The sequence below is a fragment of the Alexandromys fortis genome, unplaced genomic scaffold (genome assembly GCF_014885135.2).
Source record: "Alexandromys fortis isolate MF-2015 unplaced genomic scaffold, M_Fortis_MF-2015_v1.1 scaffold_113, whole genome shotgun sequence".
NCBI lineage: Eukaryota > Metazoa > Chordata > Mammalia > Rodentia > Cricetidae > Alexandromys > Alexandromys fortis.
The window spans coordinates 5,065,902-5,092,971 of NW_026067988.1; the positions used below are offsets into that span (position 1 = coordinate 5,065,902).

A 27,070-nucleotide genomic window follows, 5' to 3' on the forward strand; every position below is an offset into this window, starting at 1 on the left:
GCCAAACCCACGGTAATAAAAATTGTCTGTATAGATGTTGGGAGGCTACAAATCACATTTATGTAGATCATAGTTAATCCTCACAACATACTATAGTGAAATTGAAACTTGGTGATGTCAGGTAACTTACCCAAGGTCACATAGGTAGTAAGTGGCAGAGCCGGGACTGGAACCCAGGTCTTCTGATTCCTTCTGTGCATTCCCAGCTCCCCTGGAGCTGAAGCAGGGGCAGAAAGGGAGGTGGAAGTAATTTGCCCATGACCAGCCCTGCCCTTTCCCTTCTTTCAAAGGCTGAGCAGAGCACACATCTGACTCTTTCTGCGACCCTTTCCACCACATCCTTTTAGGATAGCGCACAGCGAATCTGGAACATTTACTAATCTTGGGTTCAAGGATGGCAATAAAAGGTAATGGCCAAAGTTATATTTGGCTAGATTTCTTTTTCTATTCATGTAAAATTCACAAATATCTAAAAGCATAATTAATAATTGTCACTTTAGAAATTTATTTTTTACTATTAAGATTTAAAGCAGTTTGCTCAATGTTTTGTTTAATAGGTTCAGTTACATCTTTTAAATTACATTGTAAGAATGTTCCTGAAACTGATGAAGAGCCAGGCAGGAGCCTACCAGTAGTACTTCCCACTGAGAGACAGCTCATCACCCTATAACCATCTTCACTAACTGATTATGCCCTATTTAACTTATAATCATTAGAATGAGAAGTACACGCATTCAGTTTTTTCATTAAGTACTTTCAAAAGAAATGTGTATGCATTATCGTTTTGATATCACCTATATTCTTTTCTAAATTACGTCTAAAATATTAAGTGTTGCTTTTTAAATTAAATTTCTATAACAAAATTTAGACTTTCCACTATCTAGCTTGGAGAATAATATATTAACTTTTCTTAAGAGGGTGCATTTTAATCTTTGCATTTCTAACAAAATATTAATAAATTCAAGGGGAAATTTTATTTAATTTTCTAATGTCCTAAAGAAAAAAAAGACACAATTCAAATTACCTATGCCCATGGTCACCTTTTCATCATTTCTGGACCTTTCTGAACCAAATAGTCACACATTTCAGACCCTGATAGTCTTCTTGAGGACAAGTGGGGTCAAGGGCAAAGTAAACATTTATACAAATGAACACTGAGGACATCAAAGTATTCATGCCCAAAGTTGTTAGTCATTTCCTGAGTCTCAAACAATTACCCCTTTTCACCAGACACCAATTGAAGCGCAGTCCTCTCTGAGTTGGAAAGTACTGACCCTAACAGTTATTCACTTGATATCTTCAAAATGAGAAGTATAACAAAGAGAACAGAATAAAGGGAAAAGGCTTGGATAGGGAAGAAGAAGCAGTGAAGGGAACATAAGTGAGGGGGAGCTCCTAAAAGAGATAACAAATATAAAGTATAACCATCTTGAGTTCTTGATATGTTTAAGGCCTGTTTCTTATTTTCAAATTTTGAAGTCTAGCATTCTTTTTGGTTATCATATCAGAAAAAGTACGTTTCTGTAGCTTTTCTGTATCACTGCAAACTTTAACTAGGTCTTTTCAGATAAGTACCTATTATGTTGTCCTAAGTCATTCATTAAGTGGTACCAAAAATAATTACCAATACTTAAAAAGATTATATGGTCATAACTTTTAGAGTTTGAAGCATACAGAGTTACTAAATTAAGCTGACTTCTAATGCCATGCTTTGTATAATTAGCTCTTTTAAAATCGTGACTCAAAGGACTGACCCTAATTACACACACCATCTGAGAAAAGAAAGAAAATTATGCATAATTTTTAACATAGCAGGAAATGATTACCAAAGAAAATCAGAGTTTTAGAAAATCAAGGTTGAGCTTCCAAGATTACTCTCTCCAAGCTGTCCCACTCACATGGCATGTGTAACAAAAGTATAACCTGGAACCAGGCTAGCAATGCTGCCAGGCTGTGCCGTTTGGTTTGATGGTGGTCTTACCAATATTTACCAGGTAGCTGGTCACTAGAGAGCAAAATATATCTCTCACTTCACATACACAACCAATCTATTTTAGAGAGAAGTATTTACACAAAAAGAGCACAGACCTTGGTAAAATCTACACATAAGGAGCTGTGATGTTTAGGTTTGGTGTCTAGGAAGGAGTCTTTGATACCACAACCTCACTAATTACTCAATAATTATTGACTCCCTTCCACTGTTTGAGTACCAACTCAGTGGTTATATGGACTTAAAACTCTGACACCACCAACTTTAGGAGACAGCAGTTATGGTGTACAATCGCTGATTATTTACACAATTCCTTTTATTTCTACCACTGCACCCAACTGTAAAATCTGACCCCCTCCTAAGTATCTGAAAAGGGATAATTTTTTAAATAAGAATACCCTTCCAGCTTCAAAAGATCTTACAAATAAATGTTGAAATTAGACTCTAGAGATTTCATTCATCTGATTTAAGGAAAGGTACGGGGAAAACAAGAGAGCCTGAGAAGTGGAGGGTAAGGGTTTCTTTCAAGTTCTAATGAGTCAGAATCATACTATATGAAGACTCGGGAGAAAACACACTAGCTTATCATAAAAAGAACCACATAAATGTTGATTGAGAACAGAAGCTCTGATCTCTTGCGATTCCTCCCCTCCATGTACAAGTGCTTTGGGCACCTTTTTATTTAGCAACCAAGGCCATCTTAACAAAATAGCTTCAGACTTTATCTTAAGCTAGATTACTGGAGAAAAACAAATATGAAAATACCTTACTGTAAATATAAATAAAACTGTGGACTACTAGGTAAAGTTTTCAGAAAAAAAAAAAAAAAAGCCTTCTTAGGAATGTTACAATGGAAATCTTCCCAAGTAGCAAAATCTTAAAGTTAATATATAAAAATTTGCAGAATTAGATAAAATAAAATGAAAAGATCATTGAGTTCTGAATAATAATAGATAAAATAAAAGCTTCAGTTTTATGCAATAAAATCCAATTCCTAAAAACATAAGGACGTAAAAAGGGTCATACAGTTTTAGAAATATAGTCTGTCCTTTATTTTCAGGAGACAAAATCTTGGGAAGTAGGAAGAAACTGGTTTTATATATTTAGACACATTATTAAACATCTGAAAAATCACCTTATACTTGGAAGATGAATCTTTCCCATCTTATAGATGGGAAATTTAAAAGTAAGCTAGGAAAACAGTTATGACATCTGCCAACTATCTCCTTTACACTTTCTGTACAGCTTCTCAGCAAAGGGAAATTAAGGAGTTCCATGAGCACGTAAGTCTATGAAGCTCTGTATATTAACTCTTCCTCTTGGTAGACAAGTGCTTATTAATTTGATATCAAATCAAGAAAGTTCTGTAATAAAAAAATAAGCTTAATTAAATTAACCCACATTTTCCAAATTTGTTTAAGTACGAATGTTCCCAGAACAGAGTTGTGAAAACTAGTCTGATCAGGCCTGAGGAAACACAAGCAGCGACTTCTGCTTTCTCAGACTGTTCTAAGCTGCCTAACTAGAACCTCACCATTGTGTTCAGACAGTAGATCACATGAGGCTGAAGGCAATTAGACATTACTCACTTTTGAAGCATTTCCTTTCCCTTCTGATTGCAGTTCTCAGCCAATGACAGGCCACTAAGAGAGTGATTTCAGGCCAAAATATAGGTAAACTCTTGCCAGTAGCCTCCAAGTTTAATGGAACTAGAAACTTTGCAGCACCAGTGTTTGTTATGGCAAGAAAATAGAACAACTCCACTCTTTGCTAGAGATATGATGATAGAACCTACTGTATATGATTCTTAATAAATATCAATGGTCCACTACAGTATGGGAAATTAAGACACCAGGGATCAGTCTACGAGAGGATTAAAAAAATTAAGATAAAAATCAAAGATGTAGTCTTTAGGAAACAGAATGAAAACAAAGGTGGCTGAAAGTATGCATAACATTAAATAAGAAAACATAAATGACTGCATACAACTTTAAAAGAAATGGACTACTGATAACTCACTACAGCATAAAGTCAAATAAAGTACATACATTGTACCATATGTGCACTACTTAATATTGTCAGGGTTCATCAACATCACTAACGACAGAAAGCTGCTCTGAGAATTCAACTTAAAAAGTATGCCTACAGCAAAATGAACGAAAATATTGTTTGCTATTACAGATGAAGGTGAAATGACCCCCCAAAATCACCAGAAACAAAAGTAGAATTCTATTTCCTTTAATTCAAGAAAATCATCTCTTCCCATGTAACAGAATCTTTAAAATTAATTGTCCTTTAATATTTTTAAGTTATGTTCCCAATACAGAGTTGAAATATTCAGGAACATGAAAATAAACATAACAAAAATATCATTAAATTCATTTATTTACTAGATTTCCTAGGCAAATCAGCAAATATATTCTGCATATATTTGCAAAAGACTGGTAGAACTGAGACCAGTAAAATCATGGCTTCAAAGAAAACAGAAAGTATTTACACACAAACTCTTACTCTGCTGAGTCAGTGTCAAAAAGGAAGGGAATTACACTGAACAATTCCAGTCTCTTCACCTGTGGCCTTCATCCAAAAGACCCATAAAACGGCTTTGAAGAAAACTGTTAAAATTAAATGCAGCAAACAATAAAGTATCAGAAATTAACTCCTTAATTAACCAACAGAATATATTTATACGCCCATACTTTAGTTTGGCATTAGTAAAAGAGAGACGTAAGTGATAACAGATTAATGTAATGACTCCTTCTAGAATTACTTGGATATTCAAAAAAGGCAATTTTATGCTACCCTGAAACATGTTAATATTTAATTTCAGGCACATTGAACAATTTGTGAACTCTAATTAAAGTTAGAAACAAATCTGAGGAGCAGCATTGAGTTTGAGAGACAGACATCGTGTTGTCAACAGCTCCTCCATGTTACTTCACTGTGGGAGGTGTCTCGCCTTCAGAAAAACAGAAACAAAGTAATAATACAATCTATATTTGCACTGCTCAATAAAAGGCATCTCAGGTTAATATAAAACTCTTTGAAAAGGTCTTTAAATATGGTTTGAAGAGATCACAATGTATTATATCAAAACTTTGATATAACTTTTTTTTGGATCTTGAAAATAGCATAATTTCAATGATGGCATAAAACACCCCTATAGAATATTATACCTGGGTCAAAGCTAAATCTCAAGGTTTTCATAATATTCTATTTAGTTTATCTGTCATGGCTGAATCTGAGTTTCAAGGATTATGAACAGTTTTAGGGTGCTGTATTTGTGAGTATGGAGTATACATATAAGGGAATCACACCCTTCCTTCATGTGAGCAGCTTCTACATCTCCAGTAAAAAGCTCAAGAACAGCCCACAAACTCCTGAAGGAAACCCAAGATGTTGAGTAATAGCTAAAGAAAAAAAAAAAATCAATCCTATCAATGTGACAGAAAGGAGTTTAAAAACAGTATATAGTTCAACTGTGGAATAATGTACTTAAAGCATGCACAGATAAGGGTTCAATCACAGCATCATAAAAACTTTAGATAACATTAAAAAGAAACAACACAGATGAAGCTCAGAGTCCATAATTTAAAAGGATGTTTTAAGTTCAAACTAGACATATTTCGCTTCTGACTTTATACCACAAAAGAAAATGTTTCCCAAAATACAGTGAGGGAAAAAAAGAAAAAAATATATAACTTTAGTCAGTGGCCAAAACAGCCACTCTGTTCTTAGCAATAATGTAGGAACTAACTTCTTTAAGAATTTATCAGCAAAAATGGCAAGTCTAAGATCAAACAGGATACTAACTGGCAAAGTCTGACTGTTACATAATTCTCTTTTCAAGTTAATTTCTGTAACTATTGTCCTCATTTTAATGTCTACTATGATCTTTGATACCTGTTCAAATTACATATAGTCTAATTAAATTGCTAACGTGACCTTGTTCCTACACATGTAAGGACTCTTTGTTAACTCATTGTTCTATCTGTCCTAACTCAGTAGGATTTTCGTTGGTCCTCAATGCTTTCTTTAAAAAAGTATTTTTAGTAGAATAATAATTTATGACTTTTATAAATGTTACTTGAATTTGAAAGGATAGCTTTTAAATGTGCTTTCCAGGATGCTATCATTAGAAGAAAACAAACTTGTGCAAAGTTATTTCAAAGCTAAAACTTCAAACAGAGTCTAATTATGTAGCTAAGGTAGTAGCACAGAGTACAAAGTAGAAAGTGCTCTTGAATTTGTGACCTTTCTCTCTCAGCCTCCTGAGTGCTATGATTTCTGCATATGCCACCTGGCCAGGCTAAATTTTATTGTTTAAATAGGAAACAAAGCCAGTCAAGGTACAACAGACCTACACTTCTACCTACTGAAGAATATTTAAGCCCAGGAGTTCAAGATCAGCCTAGGCAGCATAGCAATACCTTACATTAAAAAACCAAAACCAAACCAAACCAAACCAAAGATGTCATAATGAAATAAATAGAAAAATATATTTTTATTTTCCATTAGTACTTTGTGTGTGTGTGTGTATGTGTGCAAGCATGTGTGTACACCTATATGTGCATACATACAGGGAGGGTGAACACAAATGTTACTGTCTGCTATTATTTTACAATTCAATTTTAGCGATGGTCTTACTGAACTTCACTGGCTATAGAGGCTGGCCAGAGAACCTAGGTTTCTCCTGTCTTCAATTCAGTCCTGGGATAAGGGATGTGAAATTCCATTCCTGGCTTTTTACATGGGTATTGGGGAACCAAGTTCTAGTTAAGGTCCTCATGCCTGGACGGCAAACATTTTACCCACAGGCTCAGCCCTCTCAGCTGCAGAAAAAGAACTTAATACATTAAGTTCATTGTTATGTTTTTTTCAACAACACTTGTCTTCAAACTAAAGTGGAATAAAGAATCATCTCCACTGGTTCTAGAGGTAAGAACAAGACTTACACTAAAGATACATTCACATAATAGATAAGTTACTTTTGTGTCAGGGGTGGGGGGAGATTCTTGTGGGCTTATATGTGCTACTTACTCACAGAAATACTGCCTGAAACCTGGGAAGTCTTCAAGGAATATTTGTTGAGTAATAAATGACCCCACAAAAAAAAAAAAAAAAAAAAACACTTAATATAGGATGATTACTTAAAAAAAACTATCTGTCATTTTTCAGACTTTTCAGAATTACTGTCAAGGCCTATTCAAGCTAAGGTTGTAAAAAACTATCTGTCATTTTTCAGACTTTTCAGAATTACTGTCAAGGCCTATTCAAGCTAAGGTTGTAGAACTAACCTTTCTCTACACAATGTGATTCTCCGGTTGGATTAACAGAACAGCAATCACTTCCTGATAGAAGAAGCACATACTTAAATACCAGCATGCTCCAAGACACCTCTTGGGACGCAAAAGTCTCACAGGACCTAAGTCTTAAAGGCCCTTGAAAACTCAGAGACAGCAATGCGCTGACTGTAAATGAGTCTTTAGAAACAACTCCAGAAAGACAAAAGAATCTGTGCAACACAGTCAATTTTAGCACAGGGTTTCCAAGATGCCTGGGGCATCTTTATACTGGTTTCCTCATGTTAGTTTTGGATTTCAGAGAAACCAATTAGGAAGGGGCTGCAGGGAGTACCATTAACAGATCTCCTTGCTAATATTTTCTCATACAATAGAGAGGATTAAGAAATAGTATGGGTTTTTTTCCATGTATATTTCCATAATGCATCAACTACTTTGCTAAAACAAGGATAGCTCTATAATGTTTCAATAACACACACATGTGCACACTGACATACAATATACAAATACAAAATAAAAAAATCTTATTTACTATTTATTTTATTTTAGGGTATTTTTGTTGTTTAGGGAACATTATAGAGTGCCAAAGAAAAGAAAGAACAAAAGGAAAAATTAAAGTGTTTATATGGTTCAAAGTGAACTGTAAATGTCACATTATACATGATAATTAGAAAGTTCATTACATGTTAGGTATTAAGACTTACTTTATCTTAATTTATTTTAATTTTATTTTTAAATGCCTGTTTTCTTTTCTAATGCGGGAGAGAAAGAAAAGGTGTGAATTTGGGTGGGAAGAGAAGTAGATAAGATGTGGAAGGAACTGGAGAAGGAAAAATCGCAATCAGAATATACTGTATTAAAAATTAATTTTTAATAAAAAAATTAGAAAAGAAAAAACAAAACAACAACAAATCCTACAGTAGTAAAAAGAGCCAGGTGAACTCTAGTTGTAATAAAAACAAAAGTTCAAGGTTAACACATCAAGATGTCAAATAAATCATTTTCAAAGAATAATGTATTCAGTGAAAATCAGAACATATATTTTGAGTATCTAAAGTATCATCTCTGAATGTGTCCTAGAAATGAAAAGGTAGGCATATCCAGATTGGAAGAAAAACAGATAGACATTCATTCTACCAACATATGTAAGAGAAATAACCCATAAACCTCTTGAGAAAAACATTAACACTTAGATTTAAAGCATTAACTTTTATTTTAATTTTCCATACAACCGACTATTAACTTAGTCTTTATGTCTCTAAATATTTCATGCTTTGTACTTATGATTTATCCTTACATCTTTGAAAAGCAGTACAAGCAACTGTTTTTTATAAAGGCTTTTTTGGTTTATACTCAAGCTGTTTTTGGTTGTTCTGCACTTTACTTAAAAACATCTTAGCTAAATGATCATTGGTATTTTTGGAAAACTTAAGAGATTTCCAACATTTTTTTGCCAGTAACAAACATGAACCTTAAGCAAATAAACACACTATTTCACATAAAAATACAAACACGCATATGCAGTGCAAGAATTTAAAAACTGAAAGTTTGATCATCCACAGTGTAGATGTGCTAAGGCCCCTTAAATTCTCTGCACCTTGCAGACCTTTAATTCTGCAGTCCAGAATTGCCTTCTTATTGGTGCAGTGAACATTTTGCTTATAATTTTGTGGAACTTTGATTAACTTAACTTTGATACAGTCCCAACATACAGAAAGGTGCTCGTGGATTGCAACACAAACACTCTCGGAAGCTCAGAGAACTGACTCTGCCTTGACTCTACATCACATGCACTGACATCTGCATAGATTGTATTGCTGCAGTGGCTGCTTATGTACGATCTATGCACACATAGATATTGTTTAAATGGAGATAAAAAAGAATTGTTAAGCTGGTGGCATCTGTATTTCAAAGAGATGTTTCTGTCAAATAACTACTCTTGTAGACAGAATGGCTGATCTTTCCCCTGGCAATGAGGCCCATGATCCAGTTACATTAATTTATGCAAAAATATTCTATAGGAGAAAAGAATGGCAAAATCTCCAGAAGATGCAGTGATTTTTATCCTGCTTCTGCAAAAATAGTTTAGGCATGTAATTCAAGCTTAAAATAAGTAGAGGTAAATCATAAATGAGTATTCAACAGTGTATTGTGGTTCCCAACATAATCACTGAACCATCTAAGATATCTGATAAAAACCATCATCCAGTTATGCTTACACAAATAAAATCAAGGTAAGTGCCATGAGGACTATTAAGGCAGAACAGTCAAAGTATTGCCTGTAGCACTTCAGAACCAAACACCTCTAAATGGGGGAGTTTCAGAGAGGAGCAACAAATGTCATCAGGTGTGACTGCCCTAGAAGAGAAACAGACAGAAGAAAACTAAATGCTTCTTTTAGAAGAAAAGAGTAAAATTAATCCCTAAGATTTCTAAAAATAGAAAAACAAAATGAAATAAAAATTCTGCTTTGAAGGTAGCATAAGAGTACACACCTCTAACCCCAGCACTTGAGAGGTGGAGGCAGAAGGGTTTATCATCCTTGGCTACATAACTGAGTATAGCCTGAGCTATGGAAGACCCCAGCTTGTATCATGTAAGCCTCAGATAAAAATAAGTATAATTTACACATTAAAAAGATGACTTCCACTTGGACAGTGAATGCTATGTCTAAAAACAACTGGGAGTATGTAAAAGTAGCAAGCCATGATTCAAATTCTAGAAATGTAGATTCAGTAAACAATCACTTCACCATTAAGATTAGATAAAAAAAAAAAAAAAAACTATTAAAGGGAGGATTAAAATAGCCATCACATGAGATCAAGAAGAGTAAAAATACATGAATCCAAGTTTTACCAAGAAAGGAAAAATATAAATTAGAAAATGATGGTACCTTGGTCTTTGAGAAAAAAAACAACTTTAGAAAATCAGGATAAAGGATGTGCCCTCTTAATTAAATCTAAGAACCACCAGTAATATCATACTGTAAAGTAAAATGGCGAATTGCCTTAGAAAATAATAGTTTTTCTTGAATAAAAAGGCAACAAATATTCATGCCTCTAAGTCTGAAAACTGCAATTGGGTTCTGTGTTCTTGCTTTATTTATACTGGAGGATGAGGACACCAATAAAGACAAGACAGAAAATCCTTAAAACACCAAATCTAAAAGCAGCTCATGAAAAAAGACAATGTAGGGCTCCAGAGATGAGGGCTGCCGGCAGGATGATCTGATTTTCTGCTTATTTTGACACTTTAGGGAAAATGCAGCAAATTAATGAAAATGAACACTAGAGGACACTTTTCTATGGGTATTCGTACTTACATGTGGACGATAATCAGCCTGTATAAAGTTAGCAAGTCCCATAAAACATGGGCTATATCTGGCCAGAGAAATTCTAACTTACACGATCTCAGTTATTGTACAGCTTTGTCAAACAACTGGCAACAAAACTAATCAAGTAATTACTAAGTTGATATTCAGTTACTCTGCACATATACATGTGTAAAGACATGCATGTGGTAAACAATGTACAAAACCATACATAATTTAAAGTGCTTTTCCTGATTGTATAGGTACCTCAAACAATAAACATGATGTTTCCCATTGAGATTGAAATTTGACAAATTTTGGATATAACTTAACCGAATTTAAAGTAATCTGAAAAAGAAAATATTCATAAAACCCAATTTTACACATAAAAATATTTGGCAAACCCAAACAAGGGTAGCTATTTCCAAAGCATGATTTAACAGCACATTATACATGTAAGGGATTGTAGTGCATCCATTCTCAGTTCAGATAAAGTGACCTCTTTAGTTGGAATAGCCACTTTGAAATGAACTCAGCATTTCTCACTTGCAATTTTTGTATGACTACACCTAATCTCTTAGAACTATTTATTTTCTTCAGAGTAGCCTTTGTATAGAATTTGGATCACATACCCACGCCTCTGTCTGAATGGGCTTGATATTGCTTAGCAGCACCTCTTCATAGTTGCCGTAGTCAGTGAACTTAACAACTGCGGTCATGCCGGAAGAATGGAGGGCTTCAACTTCTGCTCGGTAAAACTGAGGAGGCAAAAACAAGTTTCACATAGGACATCAGCGTTGTCTATAGAGGCAATGTGTACTCTGCCAGTATATGTTAATGTATTTTAATATCTCAATAAAATGAGAAAAGGTTAAAAAAATCATATTCTCCACATCCTTCTAAAGGTTAGGTAACTCCAAGTATGGACCAAGAACGAGTTGATTCTTAATTGATATATTTTATTAATAACTAGTCCATCTCATATAAGGGTCAGATTAATCCCTGAGGTTTCCTTTTCACGTCTGGGTTTTACTTAGCTTAGAGCAACATGCTGGGACGGCCTTATCTCAGGGCTTTGGCAAATATTCCTCTCTTCCTTCCTATATTGTTCTTAGACTCACTATTGTGCTCTGAGTTGTTTTGAGTGTATGTTTCAATTTTAAGCTTCTCAAATTATGTCAGTTCACAATAAGTTCAACAATCATACTGTAGCCCAGGAAAACAAGTAAGAAGGCAACGCCTTCTTAGGAACTTACAGCTTAATCTTTAGCTCTTGTGATTCCATGCAGTAACCAAAAGAGTTCAGTATTCCATTTCTCTGGTTTTTATCTTCAACTCTCTAAAATACAGCCTTGACACAGAGGAGACTTCTAAGAAGCCTTACTTAAGAACCCCAGAGCCAAATAAAGCTATATGTTTAATTTTTTTAAAGTACCCTACAGCTTAATAAAGGCGATCCATGTTAAAAACAAAGAAAAACTTATCTTATAACGTGGAAAATAGTGAACTACAGATGTAATGACGTGCAACTTAAAAGAGCTGAGAATTCATCCTGAGAAATGGAATTCATTTAAAGATGAAGAATGTTTAGCTAAAAAAAAAAAAAAAAAAAGATATTCTAGGGGAAGTTATGGGGCCATGAAGATGAACAGAACATAGGCAACTAATAATAGAAGTTTTAAACTAATTATGATATGACATGACTGCTCAACAAATAAAAAATTAGGATCAGTAAGTAGTAAAGTTCAGATAATGAAGGGTCTATGAACCCTTCATAGGTAAGAGAGTTCATGTATAGGCAAGAGATTTTAAGAGGCACATTCATGTGGTCTAAGACCAATATCAATGACAAACTTGAGAGATCTAAGATTACAGGCAAGGAAAACAATTTGGAGGTTATTGCTATAATATTCAAGTTCGGAGGGAGAAAATAATTGAGTTAGTTTTATAGTATAAAGAGAGTCAGAAAGCTGCCTCAAATTCTAAGTTCAATGGAAATAAAACAAGGTATTATGTGGAACTGTGTAAACATTAACATTAGAATATACAAGTTGATCATCTCTAAAACATTATTATAATAAAATTAAGGCACAGTTTCCTGATGGTAGTTATAGTCCATTTCTTTTCTTAAATTTCTATCTTTGTTTCTAATTAAAAAAAATCTGGAAGTTGTCTCTTCTTGACAAAACATTTAAAATATGCCTCTTAAGCAGGATGGCTTTAGGAGAGAACAAGTGCCATCTCTTCACAGGACGAGCAGTGTCGATTTCTGTTACTTAAAAGTATTAAAAAATGTTCTGAATATCAAGATAGTCTGGACCATTATTATAAATGTATATAATATGGGTAACAAATGAATTCAACACATTGGGTTTTTTCTATGTTCTTAAATTAATACAGTCTTTATATAGATAAAGTATCTATTAAGTATAGGCTAGTACAATGACAAATAACTAGAATGTTTCATTGAAAAGAAATGTTGTATTTGATCCTACCAGCACACTGATTTTTTAGAGACAATTATAATTAAGATTAAAATTTTATTAAAAAGTGTATCAAGTTCTGGGAAGCATCTGGATATCAGTACACACAGTCAAAACTAACTTCATATTCCCAACCTGGTGTCTATCAACTGCTGAGTTATTGTTTGTTTAATACTCAAAACTTGCTGAAGGAACTCGTCTGCCAATTTCAATTATGAGCAAATAGGCAGATCTGTTCTCTGTTACTCCATTTATCTGTGGCTGATCATTCATATCCAAGGCTTCTATGCCTTTGGCAATGAACAAGAGTACCAAGGAGATATCCTTGCTCCTGAAAGAGATGGTTTTAGACTTGCCAAGAGTTAGCTGATGAGTGTTGCTGTCATTACTTGAGGCTGATAACTATGTCCAGCAAAGTGGCAGACTATAAAACAGGTAAATAAAACTCAGTAGCTTTCCTATATGCAAATGACAAACACACAGAGAAGGAAATCTAGAAACAAATACCATTCATCATGGCCTCAGAATATGAAATGAAATATCCTAAGCCTGGAAGATGACTCAGTGACTAAGAGCATTTGTTGTTCTTGATGAAGAACTTGGCTTGGTTCCCAGCACACATACAGGAGCTCACAAGCATTTATAACTCCAATTTAGGGGATCTGACCCCTTCTTTTGACCTCCACTAGCACCAGCCAGGAACATATTCACAACCATCTGTAACTCTAGTTCCAGGGGAATATGACACCCCTCTTCTGACTGACCTCCATGGGCACCAGGCACACACATGGTGCACATACATATATGCAGACTCATACACATAAAATGACTAAATTTTTCTCAAATAGAATATATTATAATAAATCTAGCCAACAAAGTGAAAGACTTAAATGGTGAAAACCTAAGTTATTGAAAACAGAAATTAAAGAAGATACCAGAAGAAGGAAAAAACTCTCGTGCTCATGGATTGTAGGATTAATAATATGAAAATGGCATTCAACCAAAAGCAATAACATGCTGCTAAATGGACAAAGTATCAAAACAATTTCTTAACTGTTATACTTCATAGATCAATCCAAAAATCTTTTTGTAGTAGATGGTAATTGACACAGTGACCCACCACTGGCCAAGGTTCAGAGAGTTCTAGACTGCAGAATGCTTAGCCCTAAAGGAAACACAAATACTGTAACTGGCTTCCCAAGCTGCAAGGAGTAGAGAAAGTACGGGAGTGGATGATAAAAGGCAAAGATTATCTTCTGGACCCAGCAGGGCAGTGTATGAACTCATAGCAGTTGTGACAGCTTGTATAAAACTTATGTGAGCTTAGACCACACCAAATCCCAGGAAAAAAAAATAAGTTAGATATTCTATCCCACTCCAAGCATGAGCTATTGGCACAGTCATTTAAAGATTAAAATTCCATTGTAAAATGGAGATGGAACTAATGGATGTAAACGGAGTTCTCAAAAAAAATGAAATGAAAATGGCCAAGAAACAACCTGGTACAGTCACTGTGGAAATCTGTAGCAGGTCCTAAAAAACTGAAAATAGATCTTCCACATGATCCAGCTACATCACTTTTGAAAATACACAAAGATGACTCTGTACCCTACTCTAGTGATACCTGCTCATCCATTTTCACTGATGCTCTATTCACGACAGCCAGGAAGAGGCAGCCTAGATGTCTATCAACTGATGAATAGATAAGGAAAATGTGTTATATTTACACAATGGACTATTATTAGCTGTTCAGAAAAACAAAATTATGAAATATACAGGGAAATGAAGATAACCCAGACTGAAAAAGACAAGTGTTTCTCTCATTTATGAATATGAGCTTTATATCTGCAGGTATGCATGCTTCAATTGGAATGCCAAAGAGGCTAGGAAATTAGTAAGGGGAGGAAGGATGTTAGAAGGAAAGACAGATAGAAAAATAATTGAACAGGAAAAGTTAAATTGGGTGGGAATGGGAGGACAGGGTCGAGGAGGGAACAAGGGATAAAGACCTTTAGAAACAGTCATATATAAACTTGCTACTATTCTGTGGAAGCTTCAAAACACACACACAGATGCACATGGGGGGAGGGGGAGGGAGAGAGAGGAGGAGACAGAGAGACTGAGATTAAATAGAGCTAGCCTATAACAGGGTGGCAATGCCCCGGAGAAGGCATTTACAAGCTAACAAACAAAAAGCCCTATATATACCAAGAGTGGGTTACCTCTTTTGGAGTTAACCAGAGAGTTCCCGTAGACTCTACACAATACAAGGTATTACCACAATGATATGCTCCAGCTGAAGAGTACATACTGAAGGCACAGTACATGGAGATAGAGAGCAAGCTAGTGCTAACCTGAGAGCTTCATTCCTACTGGCTAGCTTTCAGAGTTCTGAAAGGTACTAGGCGCACTACTAGAGGAGAAAAGGAAGCATCAGTCTTCCTCAGACATGAATCCTGCCAACAGTAATAATGACTGCTTTGACAGGACATGCCCAATGGTACAACAGGGGCAGAACATAAAGAGCATAAGCAGCCACTTTCTAACTGGACTTAAGGCCCACCTCACAAGTTGACGCCCATAGCTGGTACCACGATCTGGACCAAGAACCTGTGGCTAGAGAGGTCATAGTCCCTGTGTAAGAACCTACTACTCCTGTCATTCAGCTTAATGGCCATGGTATGAAACCATCTGAGAGACTGGTTGTTACACCCATCTATCAACTCACATCAGAGAAGCTTCTATTTGCAGCAGAGGGTAACTGACAAAGACATTCACAACCAGTCACGATGCAGAGAATGATAATGGAATGTTTAGTTCTAAAAGGGACATCTATATCACAGCCCCTTCCCCCATGGCTCAAGGACCACAATGGGGGAGAGGGCAGAAATAGTGTTAGAGTCGAGGCAGTGGATGACTACATGGAAAAAATGTTTTCTGGGCCTAGCAGGGACACGCCCCACTCACAGTGCTTGTGACAGCAAACACAAGGCCCGAGCAAGCTGAAGTCAGACTATGTCACAGAAGGGAAAGGGGAGGAGTGCTCAAGACCCCTCCTCACAGAGGAATGCTGGCAGCTGAGAGCTGCTGAGAGGAGTCCATTTTCTCTTAAACTGTACCCTGGGAAGTAGACCGTGCTACAGTCAGTGTCCCCACATCTGCGACTATATGGGCAGCACAAATTGGACTTGATGAGTATAATAAAATTTAAATAATAAATTTTGAAAACAAAACACAAAGTTGGATGGGTAGGGAACGAGGAGTGGATCTGAAAGGAGTTGGGATGGGTAGCAAATATAATCAAACATGACACAAAATTTTCAATGAACCAATAAAGTTAAAAAACAAGTAACATTCTGGGTTCTCTTCCCTTTCTGTGCTCACCTGACCTGTCTCCCAGCTCTCACCAGATTCTTTTTTTTTTTTTTTTTGGTTTTTCGAGACAGGGTTTCTCTGTGGCTTTGGAGCCTGTCCTGGAACTAGCTCTTGTAGACCGGGCTCGAACTCACAGAGATCCGCCCGCCTCTGCCTCCCGAGTGCTGTGATTAAAGGCGTGCGCCACCATTGCCCGGCTCTCTCACCAGATTCTTACCACTTGACTTTTTCCCCTGTCTTCTTTTCTGCCCAATTCTTCCTTCCCCTTTTAGCCAACTAATAACCATTTATTTGTTGCAAGGTTTAAAAAAAAAAGCTTATATAATTTCCTCTTTTTTACAGTATATATTTTTAAATAAAAATTTGCAATAACTTTGTACCACTGAAATGATCCTCCCCCCATCAGTAAAATCTGCAAGAAACTAAACATCTATCATTTAGCAAATGATAAGTGAAACAGAGCTGAACTGTTTAATCATTTTGATATGGCTCTCATATGTAAGATAAACAAATTCCAAGTATCCACATAAATGTTAAATATTTTTTCTTTTATGAATTACACATCTGTAAATCTCTTTAAAGGCCCCAAACAGGTATGATTACAGAATAAGACATACAGAGTACCATCAGAACATTACAGAGCACTGTATCTGAAACAGTCATACCTTGTTGTCTTCCCAATAAAGTGCAAAACACTCATCTCCAGGTTTCCACATCTTTGCATACTCCACAGGAATAGATGATTCTATCACCTTCTCAGGCTTAATTGGCCCAGATCTTCTTTTAGGCCCACTATTATAAAATACTTTATCATCATAGGACACAGTTGTGACAGGTCCTGTTGGCTTAATTGGTCCTACGCGTCTTCCTTTCAGTGGCATTTCTGTCTCTCCATTTGGAACAGCAACAAAACTATTACTTCGAACAGGATTTTGGTAGTCAGTATTTACACTAAAATGTTTTTCAATTTTTAGACCACTAAAAGCTTCATTATTCATTGTCCGTGATTTCCTGTCATAAAAATGATCAGGATTACCTGTTTGGTTTTCTCTTTTCCCACGTTTTTGATTATTATAGTCTATGAATTCTTGAGGAAGTGGGTTTTCTTTTGCCTCTGTATACAATGGACCTCTTCCTGATCTGTTCTGCATAGAGTTATCTCTTTTTCTAAAAGCACCATCATTGTGCTGAGAACTTAACGGATATGAAGTGTCTTTAGTTCTGTCATATCTATAATATGGTCTATCGCACTTGATCCTCTCTTCTGCCCACACTTCAGGACCAGAAGAACCACCCGGTCTTTCAGAGCCTCTGTTTCTAGATAAAACACTGCTTTCTAAGGCTGACTTCGAATTGGGGGTGTCTCTTTGAAAACGAGGAGGTTTCTCATTTCTCGGCTGCCTGGTATCGTTTCGAGGAAGATGTTTTGATTGATTGCTATCTTTTATCCCATTTTGTTCAGTATTTGACACTCTGTGTTGTCCTTGATGAAGGTGCTGTGGTTGTGACTTTGGTTCTAAAAGGCAGAAGCACATGATTATTAGGATGAAGACAGAGTAGATAGTTGCTTATTTGAAAATTCCTAAATTATATTGGTAGAAGGTTAGTATTTGAACATCTCCTATCTTCAAACCTTGTTACCTTAACTCATGGCTTCTTCTGAGTTCTATTTATCGGTCATGAGGTCGTTCTGGTTAGCACATTAGAAAACTAAAGTGATGATGCAGATCAAGATAAAAGCAGGTTAGCAGCTGCACATTTATCTTATGTTAAATAAAGATACATATACTTTCTTCTGTTGTTTCACAAAAATGACTACAATATTACCAAATATAGTGATTTATCTTTGATCAACTTATTTGGTTTTTTCTTTTGTATGTTTTGACATAAATCACTGTCAAGATTCAGGCCCTTGTATATTTCCTAGGGTCAACACATTCCCAAAGATGAGCACTAATGACATTTGGTTGACCTATTTCTAGCACTACAAAAAAACTACCCTCATTGCTCTCCAGATATTAAATGCCAATTTAGTATGTCTCTATGTTTCCAACACTCACTGGAAGAAAATTGCTTAGGTTAACAAGAATAAAGAACACATTTAAAAATTCTAAGTCACAGACCATAAATCGAGATTCAAAATGGCAAGACAAAAAAGCAAATATAAGAAAACTCATCAAAGCAAATCCATTGGACTTGACATTTAAAGTAAAATGAATTATTTTCTAAGTAAGCTTCTACATACAGGCCAACCTATTAATTATGACAAAAAGAAATACCCAAGACTTCAAATACTTGCCAACTATATTTAGGAAAAACTTTCCCCAAGAATTCCAACCTTATAAACATATTCAAATGTCTCATTTTAACAATTATACTTAATTTAAAAAGGTGTGTGTGTGTGTGTGTGTGTGTGTGTGTGTGTGTGTGTGTGTGTGGTGGGGTGTGCCCGCAGAGGCCAGATCCCCGGCACTGGAATTGCAAGCAGTTCTGAGCCACCTGCTACGAGCACTGCGATGAACTCAGGAGCTTTGGAAAAGCAGCAGGTACTCAACTGCTGAGTCAACTCTCCAGCCCTTAAACTGTTTTGGAGACTTTTTGCTAACATTATGTGTTTTCTAGGAATAAAAATTTCAGGAAGAGGGACTACTTGTGACACACATGACAAGCATGTCAGAGAACAAAGCAGAGTGACCAGATTAGTAATCTGGGTGTGCTACCTAAGCAGTCTTCACACATTATCAGAATGCAGAAACACACGGATGCTGAACTAACAGCACCAGGGTAAGGCTTCTTGCAGTGTAAACCAAGAAAAATTTTGTTGCTAAAATAAATCAAATATGAAGACAGTTGATTTGCCATCAGCAAGATATGAAAATATATTTGGGGAATAAGATTTTAAATTTGCTATGTTTAGAATTTTTTTCTTCTTAAACTATTTTAGTCAGCGTCACTGATATCTATGATGGTCAAAAATCATTAGAAAAAAGCAGGTTATCATGAGAGTAACTTAGTGCTTGGGTTAAAGATAGAGGCTAGATAAATACATAGAAAGAAGGTACAACTAGATTTTATGGCCATGAGATGATTAGATCTCCATTCTGAAAGAAAAAACAAAAAAAGCAAAACTTTCTACTCTGCAACTGGTGTTAAAAGGTATATCTTTAGTTTAAAAAAAACTGCATGATTAAAACTACCAAAATCTTTCTTAGCTCTAGGTCCTGTCTTTTAAAAAACTTTCTATACTTTCCCATCTGTTTGTATAAGCACTTAACAATTCAATTTATTTACTCCATCATGCCCACACACCAGTGTTCTTATATCAAACACACAATTCAAAGAATATGCACAAGAAATTCCAAAATAGTTTATCATCTTTAAGAAATAAACAAGCTTAGAAAACTGAAAAACAGTGAAGAGGAAATGTCATTACATTTAACTGTCAAAATATTATCTCTAAGTATTGGATATAAATAATAATATAAAAAAGAAATTTTACTAACAAAGAACACACACTACATTTTCATTATCATAATGACATAAAGGTAAATTTATGAAAATATTCCTAAAAAATAGGAATATTTCATGAGAATTAAACCCATTGAAAAATGTCCTTTTAAAAGACTACACTGTGTATATGTGCATATATATCTAGTTCAGTGCACGTACACACACATTAAAACTATTTTACTTCAAAGCAAAATAACATGCAAGTAAAGGAGGTTCTTAAGTATTTTAATATCTTTAAACAGAATCAATTTTATTGTAGGCAGTTAAGTAACAAAGTTAAGTAGAAAGCAAGTAAACTGAAAACTGAGCTAGTATTGAAAACTAAAATAGAAGCAAGGAAAACAAACTGGGGACCAGCTGGATACGGAAAATCTAGTTATTGAATAAATAAGATGCACATACTCAATTATCCAATGTAGAGCAAGGGAGTTTTAAATAAACAATATCTTGTTTAAAAAGCAGCAGCAGCAGAAACAGAACAACAGCAGGGAGACACGGCTTCAGCTCTGTGGTCAGAATCCAGGTGTTTCCTGCCACTCTTCTAGAGAATCAGAAATCCAAACTGTGACATACCAACCAGCACCAGACACTAAATCTTCAACAACTTCAATAATAAAAATGCCAATGTACTTTTATGTGTAAGAAAGAATAAATTCATGAGCTTTTAAAATCGGTTAAAAGAGTAATACCAAAGAGCAAAAGCTGAAGTTGATGACGCTAATTGTTTTGTGTTATTGAAGTTTGTTATAAGCACTCACAATTTTCCTCACACGACTACATTCATGGACCATGTTCCAACACAACTATACATCCAATAGAGAACTACTACCTAAAATATATAGAGAACTCAAAAAATTAGGTATCAAGAAAGCAACCTAATTTTTAAATGGGATAGAGATCTAGCCAGAAAATTCTCAAAAGAGGAAACTCAGATAACTGAGAAACATTTAAATATTCTACACTTAAGTCATCATGGAAATGCAAATCAAAGCTACTGTGAGATTTCATCTTACACCTGTCAAAAAGGCTAAGATCATAACATAAATGGCTGGCTAGGATGTGGAAAAAAGGAAACATTCATCCTTTGCTGGCTGGGGTGCATACTTTTATAGCCTATTATGGAAATCAATTTGGCTATTTCTCAGGAAGATGAGAATCAATCTATCTCAAGATCCCGCTATGCCACTCTTGGACATACACCCAAAGGATACTTCATCCAACCCCAGTAACACTTGCTCAAATATGTTCATTACTGATCTATTCATAATAGTCATAAATTAGAATCAGTGTAGACGAACGTCAGCAGAAGAGTGGATAACAAAATGTAGTATATTCATACAATGGAGTATTATTCAACTGTTGTAAAGTTTGTAGGCAAATAGAACTAGAACTAGAATATATTCTTTTTTTAATTTTTATTTATTGATTAAAGATTTCTGACTCTTCCCTGCCACCGCCTCCCATTTCCTTCCCCCTCCTCCAATCAAGTCCCCCTCCCTCGTTAGCCCAAAGAGCAATCAAGTGTCCCTGCCCTGTGGGAAGTCCAAGGACCACCCATCTCCATCCAGGTCTAGTAAGGTGAGCAGCCAAACTGCCTAGGCTCCCCCAAAGCCAGTACGTGCAGTAGGATCAAAAACCCATTGCCATTGTTCTTGAGTTCTCAGTAGCCCTCATTGTCCACTATGTTGTATATTCTTAAATATTTGGAAACTAAAAACTCTTACAATCCTATCACTACAGAAATGATGATATAATCCTAACTTCACACGCAACCACTGCTAAGATATCAGAGGTTACTTTTTAATATAATGCACAGAATCTCTGTGCACATTTCCATAAACAACAACAAAATGCTTCTGTTCTTCACTAAGGGGCTGCGTGTACTTTGAAATTAGCTGTACTTTGTGGCATCTTTCCAAGTCAGTGAGCATAGCTGCCTCATTCAGCTAGTGCTCCATGTATTTCTATTCCTTTACTCTGACGTATTTATTTGTTTTATTATAAAAGCTTTAAATAACCCTCAATAATTTACTCTATTTTTTAAAGTTAAAATATAATTAAATAAATTTTCCCTTTCTTCCTTCCAATCACTCCTGTGTACCCCCACCACCACTCAAATTCATGGCCTCTTTAGATGTTCATTCATACATACATACATACATACACATACATACATATATGGACTGAGCAGATTGTTTTATATGTTTAGGAATATATATACTTGGTGTCTTTATTTGAAGGTGGAGTCTGTCTGGGTCCTATTCAGAACTGTTTTCTCCAGTGTTTTCCAACCCTAGACTGGAGATACTCAATAAATATTTGCTCAAAGAATTACTGAAAACATTGGAAATGAAACAATGCCCCAAGTTTAAATTACTTGTTTAATGCTTTCACTTCTGCTAGGCTAAGGGTAAAGGAGAAAACCCCATCTTCTGTTCTGCCTTCTCGAGGTGAGGAGGACATTAAGGCACTACAGGAGATTTGGACTCGGTACAGGCGGTATGGAAAAGACGAGCATAGTAAACACAGCGTCTCTAAAGTCCCTCTTACTAGTCATATCTTGGACAAACTCACAAGCACTTCCGTTTCTTTTTCTTTTAATACTTATTTATTATGCATACAATGTTCTGTCTGTCTGTATGCCTGAAGGCCAGAAGAGGGCACCAGACCCCATTACAGATGGTTGTGAGCCACCATGTGGTTGCTGGGAATTGAACTCAGGACCTTTGGAAGAGCAGGCAACGCTCCTAACCTCTGAGCCATCTCTCCAGCCCGCACGTTAGTTTCTTCTTCTAAGAAGTAACCCTTAGCACAGAATTGAGAAGACTCAACTTGGAAATATATATAGTCATTTGGAATTATAGCGATCATTGGAATTAATCCCAGTCTTATCCCTGAGCAGTTGTCTGATGTAAAAAAACTAGCATAATGGTGCTTACTTCTTTAATTCTTTCAGATACTCGTGGAAATTAGTGAATACTGACTATAGATGGTATCAGCACTGCCCTAGTCACTACAGATGAAACAGTAGGAAAGAGCCACAACCCTCCTGTGACAGTCACTTACAATGGGATGAGGGCAGCAACAAACATCGATGCAGAAAATGGTGTGACTTGAAAGTAAAGATCTCAAAGGAAATAAATTATTATGATAAAACTAACAGAAGTGTGTCCTATGTTTTAGTTGACCCCTAAGGAATAAAGAATGAAGCATAAGCAAAACAGAAAATTCCAAGGAGAGAAAGCACACAGGAATTTCATGATATCCAACTAAAAATATCATCACCTTTACTGCTTCCAAACAGAAAAGTACTGTGTTCCAATATCCTCAAACTGATACTCATTAATGTCAAGTAAAGACACCAAATCCAGAAAAAGTGATTACACATAAATTAGCATTTCTTTTAGGCCTTCATTAATTATTAAAAATATACATTATTTTCCTAGGCTCATTAAATTCTATCAAAGGTATGATACACATTAAACTAAACACTAAGCTTAAGGTGAAAATACTTATTAAAATTTTAATGTACCAAACTTTCTTAAGAAGTAAAACTCCATTATTAGGGAGTTATAAAGCAGATCATTGTTACTATGAATTAATAAATCATGACCATTCTGAAAAACAGTGTAATAGACAGCAATTCCACCAGTTAGACCAGGCTCAAGATGTACACGATGCTGGTGTTGCTTGCAGATGTAAATAAATAAATAATTCGGTCCACGGAACTTCCCTATGTATATAAAAACCAAATAAATTTACTTTAGGCTAAAGATATAATAGCCCTCCATTTTACAGCTAAGGAAGCTGAAAAGGCTGATCAAGGACAAGGGCCTATCGTCACACAGCTCATATATTCTCGCTACAGGTTCCTCCCCTTGCAATCAAGCTACTCACTTTAAATCATTAATAACCACAAGTTATTTTTAGAAATTTCTCATAAAACTCTGGATTGTTGTAAAAGTTGGTTTTTTTATTTGTTTTATTTTCTTTTTGTTTTTGTTTGTTGAAGATATTAAAAAAGTACTAACTGAATAAATCTGTGTTAAGTGAGAATACATCTTTTGGGGACCTGAGCTGATTCTTCCCCCTTCGTTTCTCTCTACACATCACATGAATATGAGTATATCACAATTCCACACCTAAATAATGAGGAACACTGGATTGCTACTGATAGCCCCAGTTCTGCTGCCTCTCCCTGAGTTACCAACAGCCACTCTGACACATGACTGTGTTCTGGAGCACAGAGCCTGTCCTAAGCAGTTTCCATTCAGGATGCTCACTCAGGTACCCAGGCCTGCACAGTGTCTGCACACACTCCAGGCCTCTTCCCTCCGGCTTTTCTTCAGGTCTAAGCTCCAAATTTGCTCTAAAAGCAACATCTTCCTAACTCTGGAGATTAAGACAGACTCCTCTAAGATCTCTGACTTCTCTTTTGTTTGCTACACCTCTAATCTAACAGTGTCCAGCACACAGTAAGCCCCAAGTTAATATTTGGAATTAATAAACCAAACCACTCTCTAGTACCTTCTAAAATGAATTATATCATCTGTTCTTCTGAGCTGAGTATTAATGTCTAGTTTTTTTAGTTCTTTATATATTTTGGAGATCAGCTCTATGTCTGATGTGGGGTTAGTGAAGATCTCCCAATCAGTAGGATGCCTTTTTGTCTTTAACTCAATTAAAAAATGGGGTACTGAACTGAACAGAGAATTCCCAACAGAAGAAGTTCAAACGGCCAAAAGACACTTAAGGTCATGCTCAACCTCCTTAGCGATTGGGGAAATGCAAATCAAAACAACTCTGAAATACCATCTTACACCTGTCAGAATAGCTAAAATAAAAAACACCAATGATAGCCTATGCTGGAGAGGATGTGGAGTAAGGGGAACACTCATCCATTGTTGGTGGGAATGCAAACTTGTGCAACCACTTTGGAAATCAGTGTGGCGGTTTCTCAGGAAACTGGGAGTCAACCTACCTCAGGACCCAGCAATTCCACTATTGGGAATACACCCAAGAGATGCCCAATTATACTACAAAAGCATTTGCTCACCTATGTTCACAGCAGCACTATTTGTAATAGCCAGAACCTGAAAACAACCCAGGTGCCCCTCAATAGAAGAATGGATAAAGAAGGTGTGGCACATATACACTTTAGAGTTGTACTCAGCAGTAAAAAACAATGACATCTTGAATTTTGCATGCAAATTGATGGAAATAGAAAACACTATCCTGAGTGAGGTAACCCAGACCCAAAAGGATGAATATGGTATGTACTCACTCATAAGTGGATTCTAGCCATTAATNCAATAAATATTTGCTCAAAGAATTACTGAAAACATACTGAAAGTGAACCCAAAGAATAACATATAGTCATCCTTCTGAGCTGGGTATATTTTCCAGGGTCAAGAGCACAATAATTTCATATTTAATATTCTACTTAAGATCCATATTCTTGAAATCTGCAAACTAAACTAAAGCAAGACAAAAAAACAATTTTTTTCAATATAACAACAAAACATGCCAGTAAAATACAAAGCTATCTTAGCGACAAGAACATCAATGTAGATTGAGAAAAATGAAATTCAAAAACAATAGTCACATATGGTCTGATAACATTACCCTTTCAGTCCAGGACCAGTTCATCAGGTTACTAATGTGTAAGCTGAACCAAGTAGAATAGCTTCAACAATTTTTGCACAGTACACACAAATCATTTAAGATACTGATTACAGAAGATGGTGTAAACTGAGGAGTATATAGTGTATATTCCAGCAGACGCACAGTACTCTGTAGCAGGCATATATGCATTACACACTACACACACACACACACACATCTTTGATATCTCAAAAATCTCAACTTTTTTCAGTTGTACAAATTAGGATATTGTGTACAAATCCTTAAATTATTGATTACATTTTAGGATGATCTTAAGATCCTACTCTAAAAATATGTTTAATAGTTATTGTTTCCTCTATTAAACATATATCTTCTGTAAATCTATTTTCTGATTCTGACTTAGATTATAAACTTTAAGGTCAGAAACTACTCTTCCTACCAAAGATGCAAGTACAAGTAGTTAATAAATCATCATGTACATTTTATAAATACTTTATGAACAATAAAATCTTTTAAAAATATTGTATGGGGGAGGTTAAGAGGAGGTTGGGCAGTAAAGAGTACCTGGTACTCTTCTAGATGACTTAGCCCACAGCCACCTGTAACTATGTTCTACGGGATCCAATGAATTCCTCTGGTCCTTGCAGGTACACACACAACACTCACACAAACACATATGCACATACACATAAAATAAAAATAATAAAACAAATCATAAAAAAATATTTCAGAGTCATCAAGAAAAAAATCCACCAATCTAAACCTGTATGTGATGGCTAATTTTGGTTGTTAAATTGTTGGATTAAGAAAAACCTAGGGAATTTGTGAGGTACAACTCTAGAAGGACCACTGAGGCTGTCTCTAGAGGCTTAACTGAGGGGGGCCCACCATACCTGTGAGCAGCTCCATCCTAACAGCTGTGGTCTGCATTACATGAAAAGGAAAACGGAAAGTCAGCAGGGCACGAGCATCCCCAGGCTCTCCCCCTTCTGTGCAGCCCAGATATGAGCAAACTGTCCAACACTGCTGCTCTTGCAGACATGCTTCCCAGGCAGTGTACACCTGCAGACTGAGACAAAACAACTCTTCCTCCCGTAAGCGGCTTGGTCAGAGAAAGCAGAAAACTAATCCACGTATTATAAGACTTCCATGCTAGATTGAGTGAATACTCTGTTCTGGAAATATTGTTTCCACTGTCTATGCATCACTCCATCTATGGGATCTCCTGGCTTGTGTTCTGGACCTGCCACTTCACCACTTTTAAGCAGTGTAATCAGCGGTACGTGGGATTCAGCTCAAACATCTCACAAAAGCTGATTATTAAATAGTCAAGAAAGTGTATGAGCTAGTTTTCCATGGCTGACAGCCTGAAATCAGACACGGAAGGAATATTTAAACTATATTATCAGCAAAATCAAAGAATTGGGCCTCCCCTGATGGCCCTGGGACTTCTGAGAGCCAGCACTCTCGCTCA

At 35.9% G+C, this 27,070-nt stretch overlaps 1 protein-coding gene across 4 annotated transcripts in view; it reads right to left on the reverse strand.

The window, feature by feature from the left end:
• The window catches only part of Tdrd3 (tudor domain containing 3), a 135,814-nt gene that overhangs the window by 20,627 nt on the left and 88,117 nt on the right, over positions 1-27,070 (reverse strand). For 2 of the 4 annotated variants that reach the window (XR_007594859.1, XR_007594858.1), the window contains exons 11-13: positions 17,127-17,977; positions 11,236-11,361; positions 131-9,651 (exon numbers count right to left, since the gene is read on the reverse strand). Coding sequence is in view for 2 of the 4 variants with exons in the window: in XM_050159518.1 (XP_050015475.1) it covers positions 11,236-11,361; positions 17,127-17,977 (977 nt within the window). In the remaining 2 variants the exon portion in view is untranslated. The remainder of the gene's footprint in view (positions 1-130; positions 9,652-11,235; positions 11,362-17,126; positions 17,978-27,070) is intronic. The other 2 variants (XM_050159518.1, XM_050159517.1) reach the window with 1 other exon arrangement.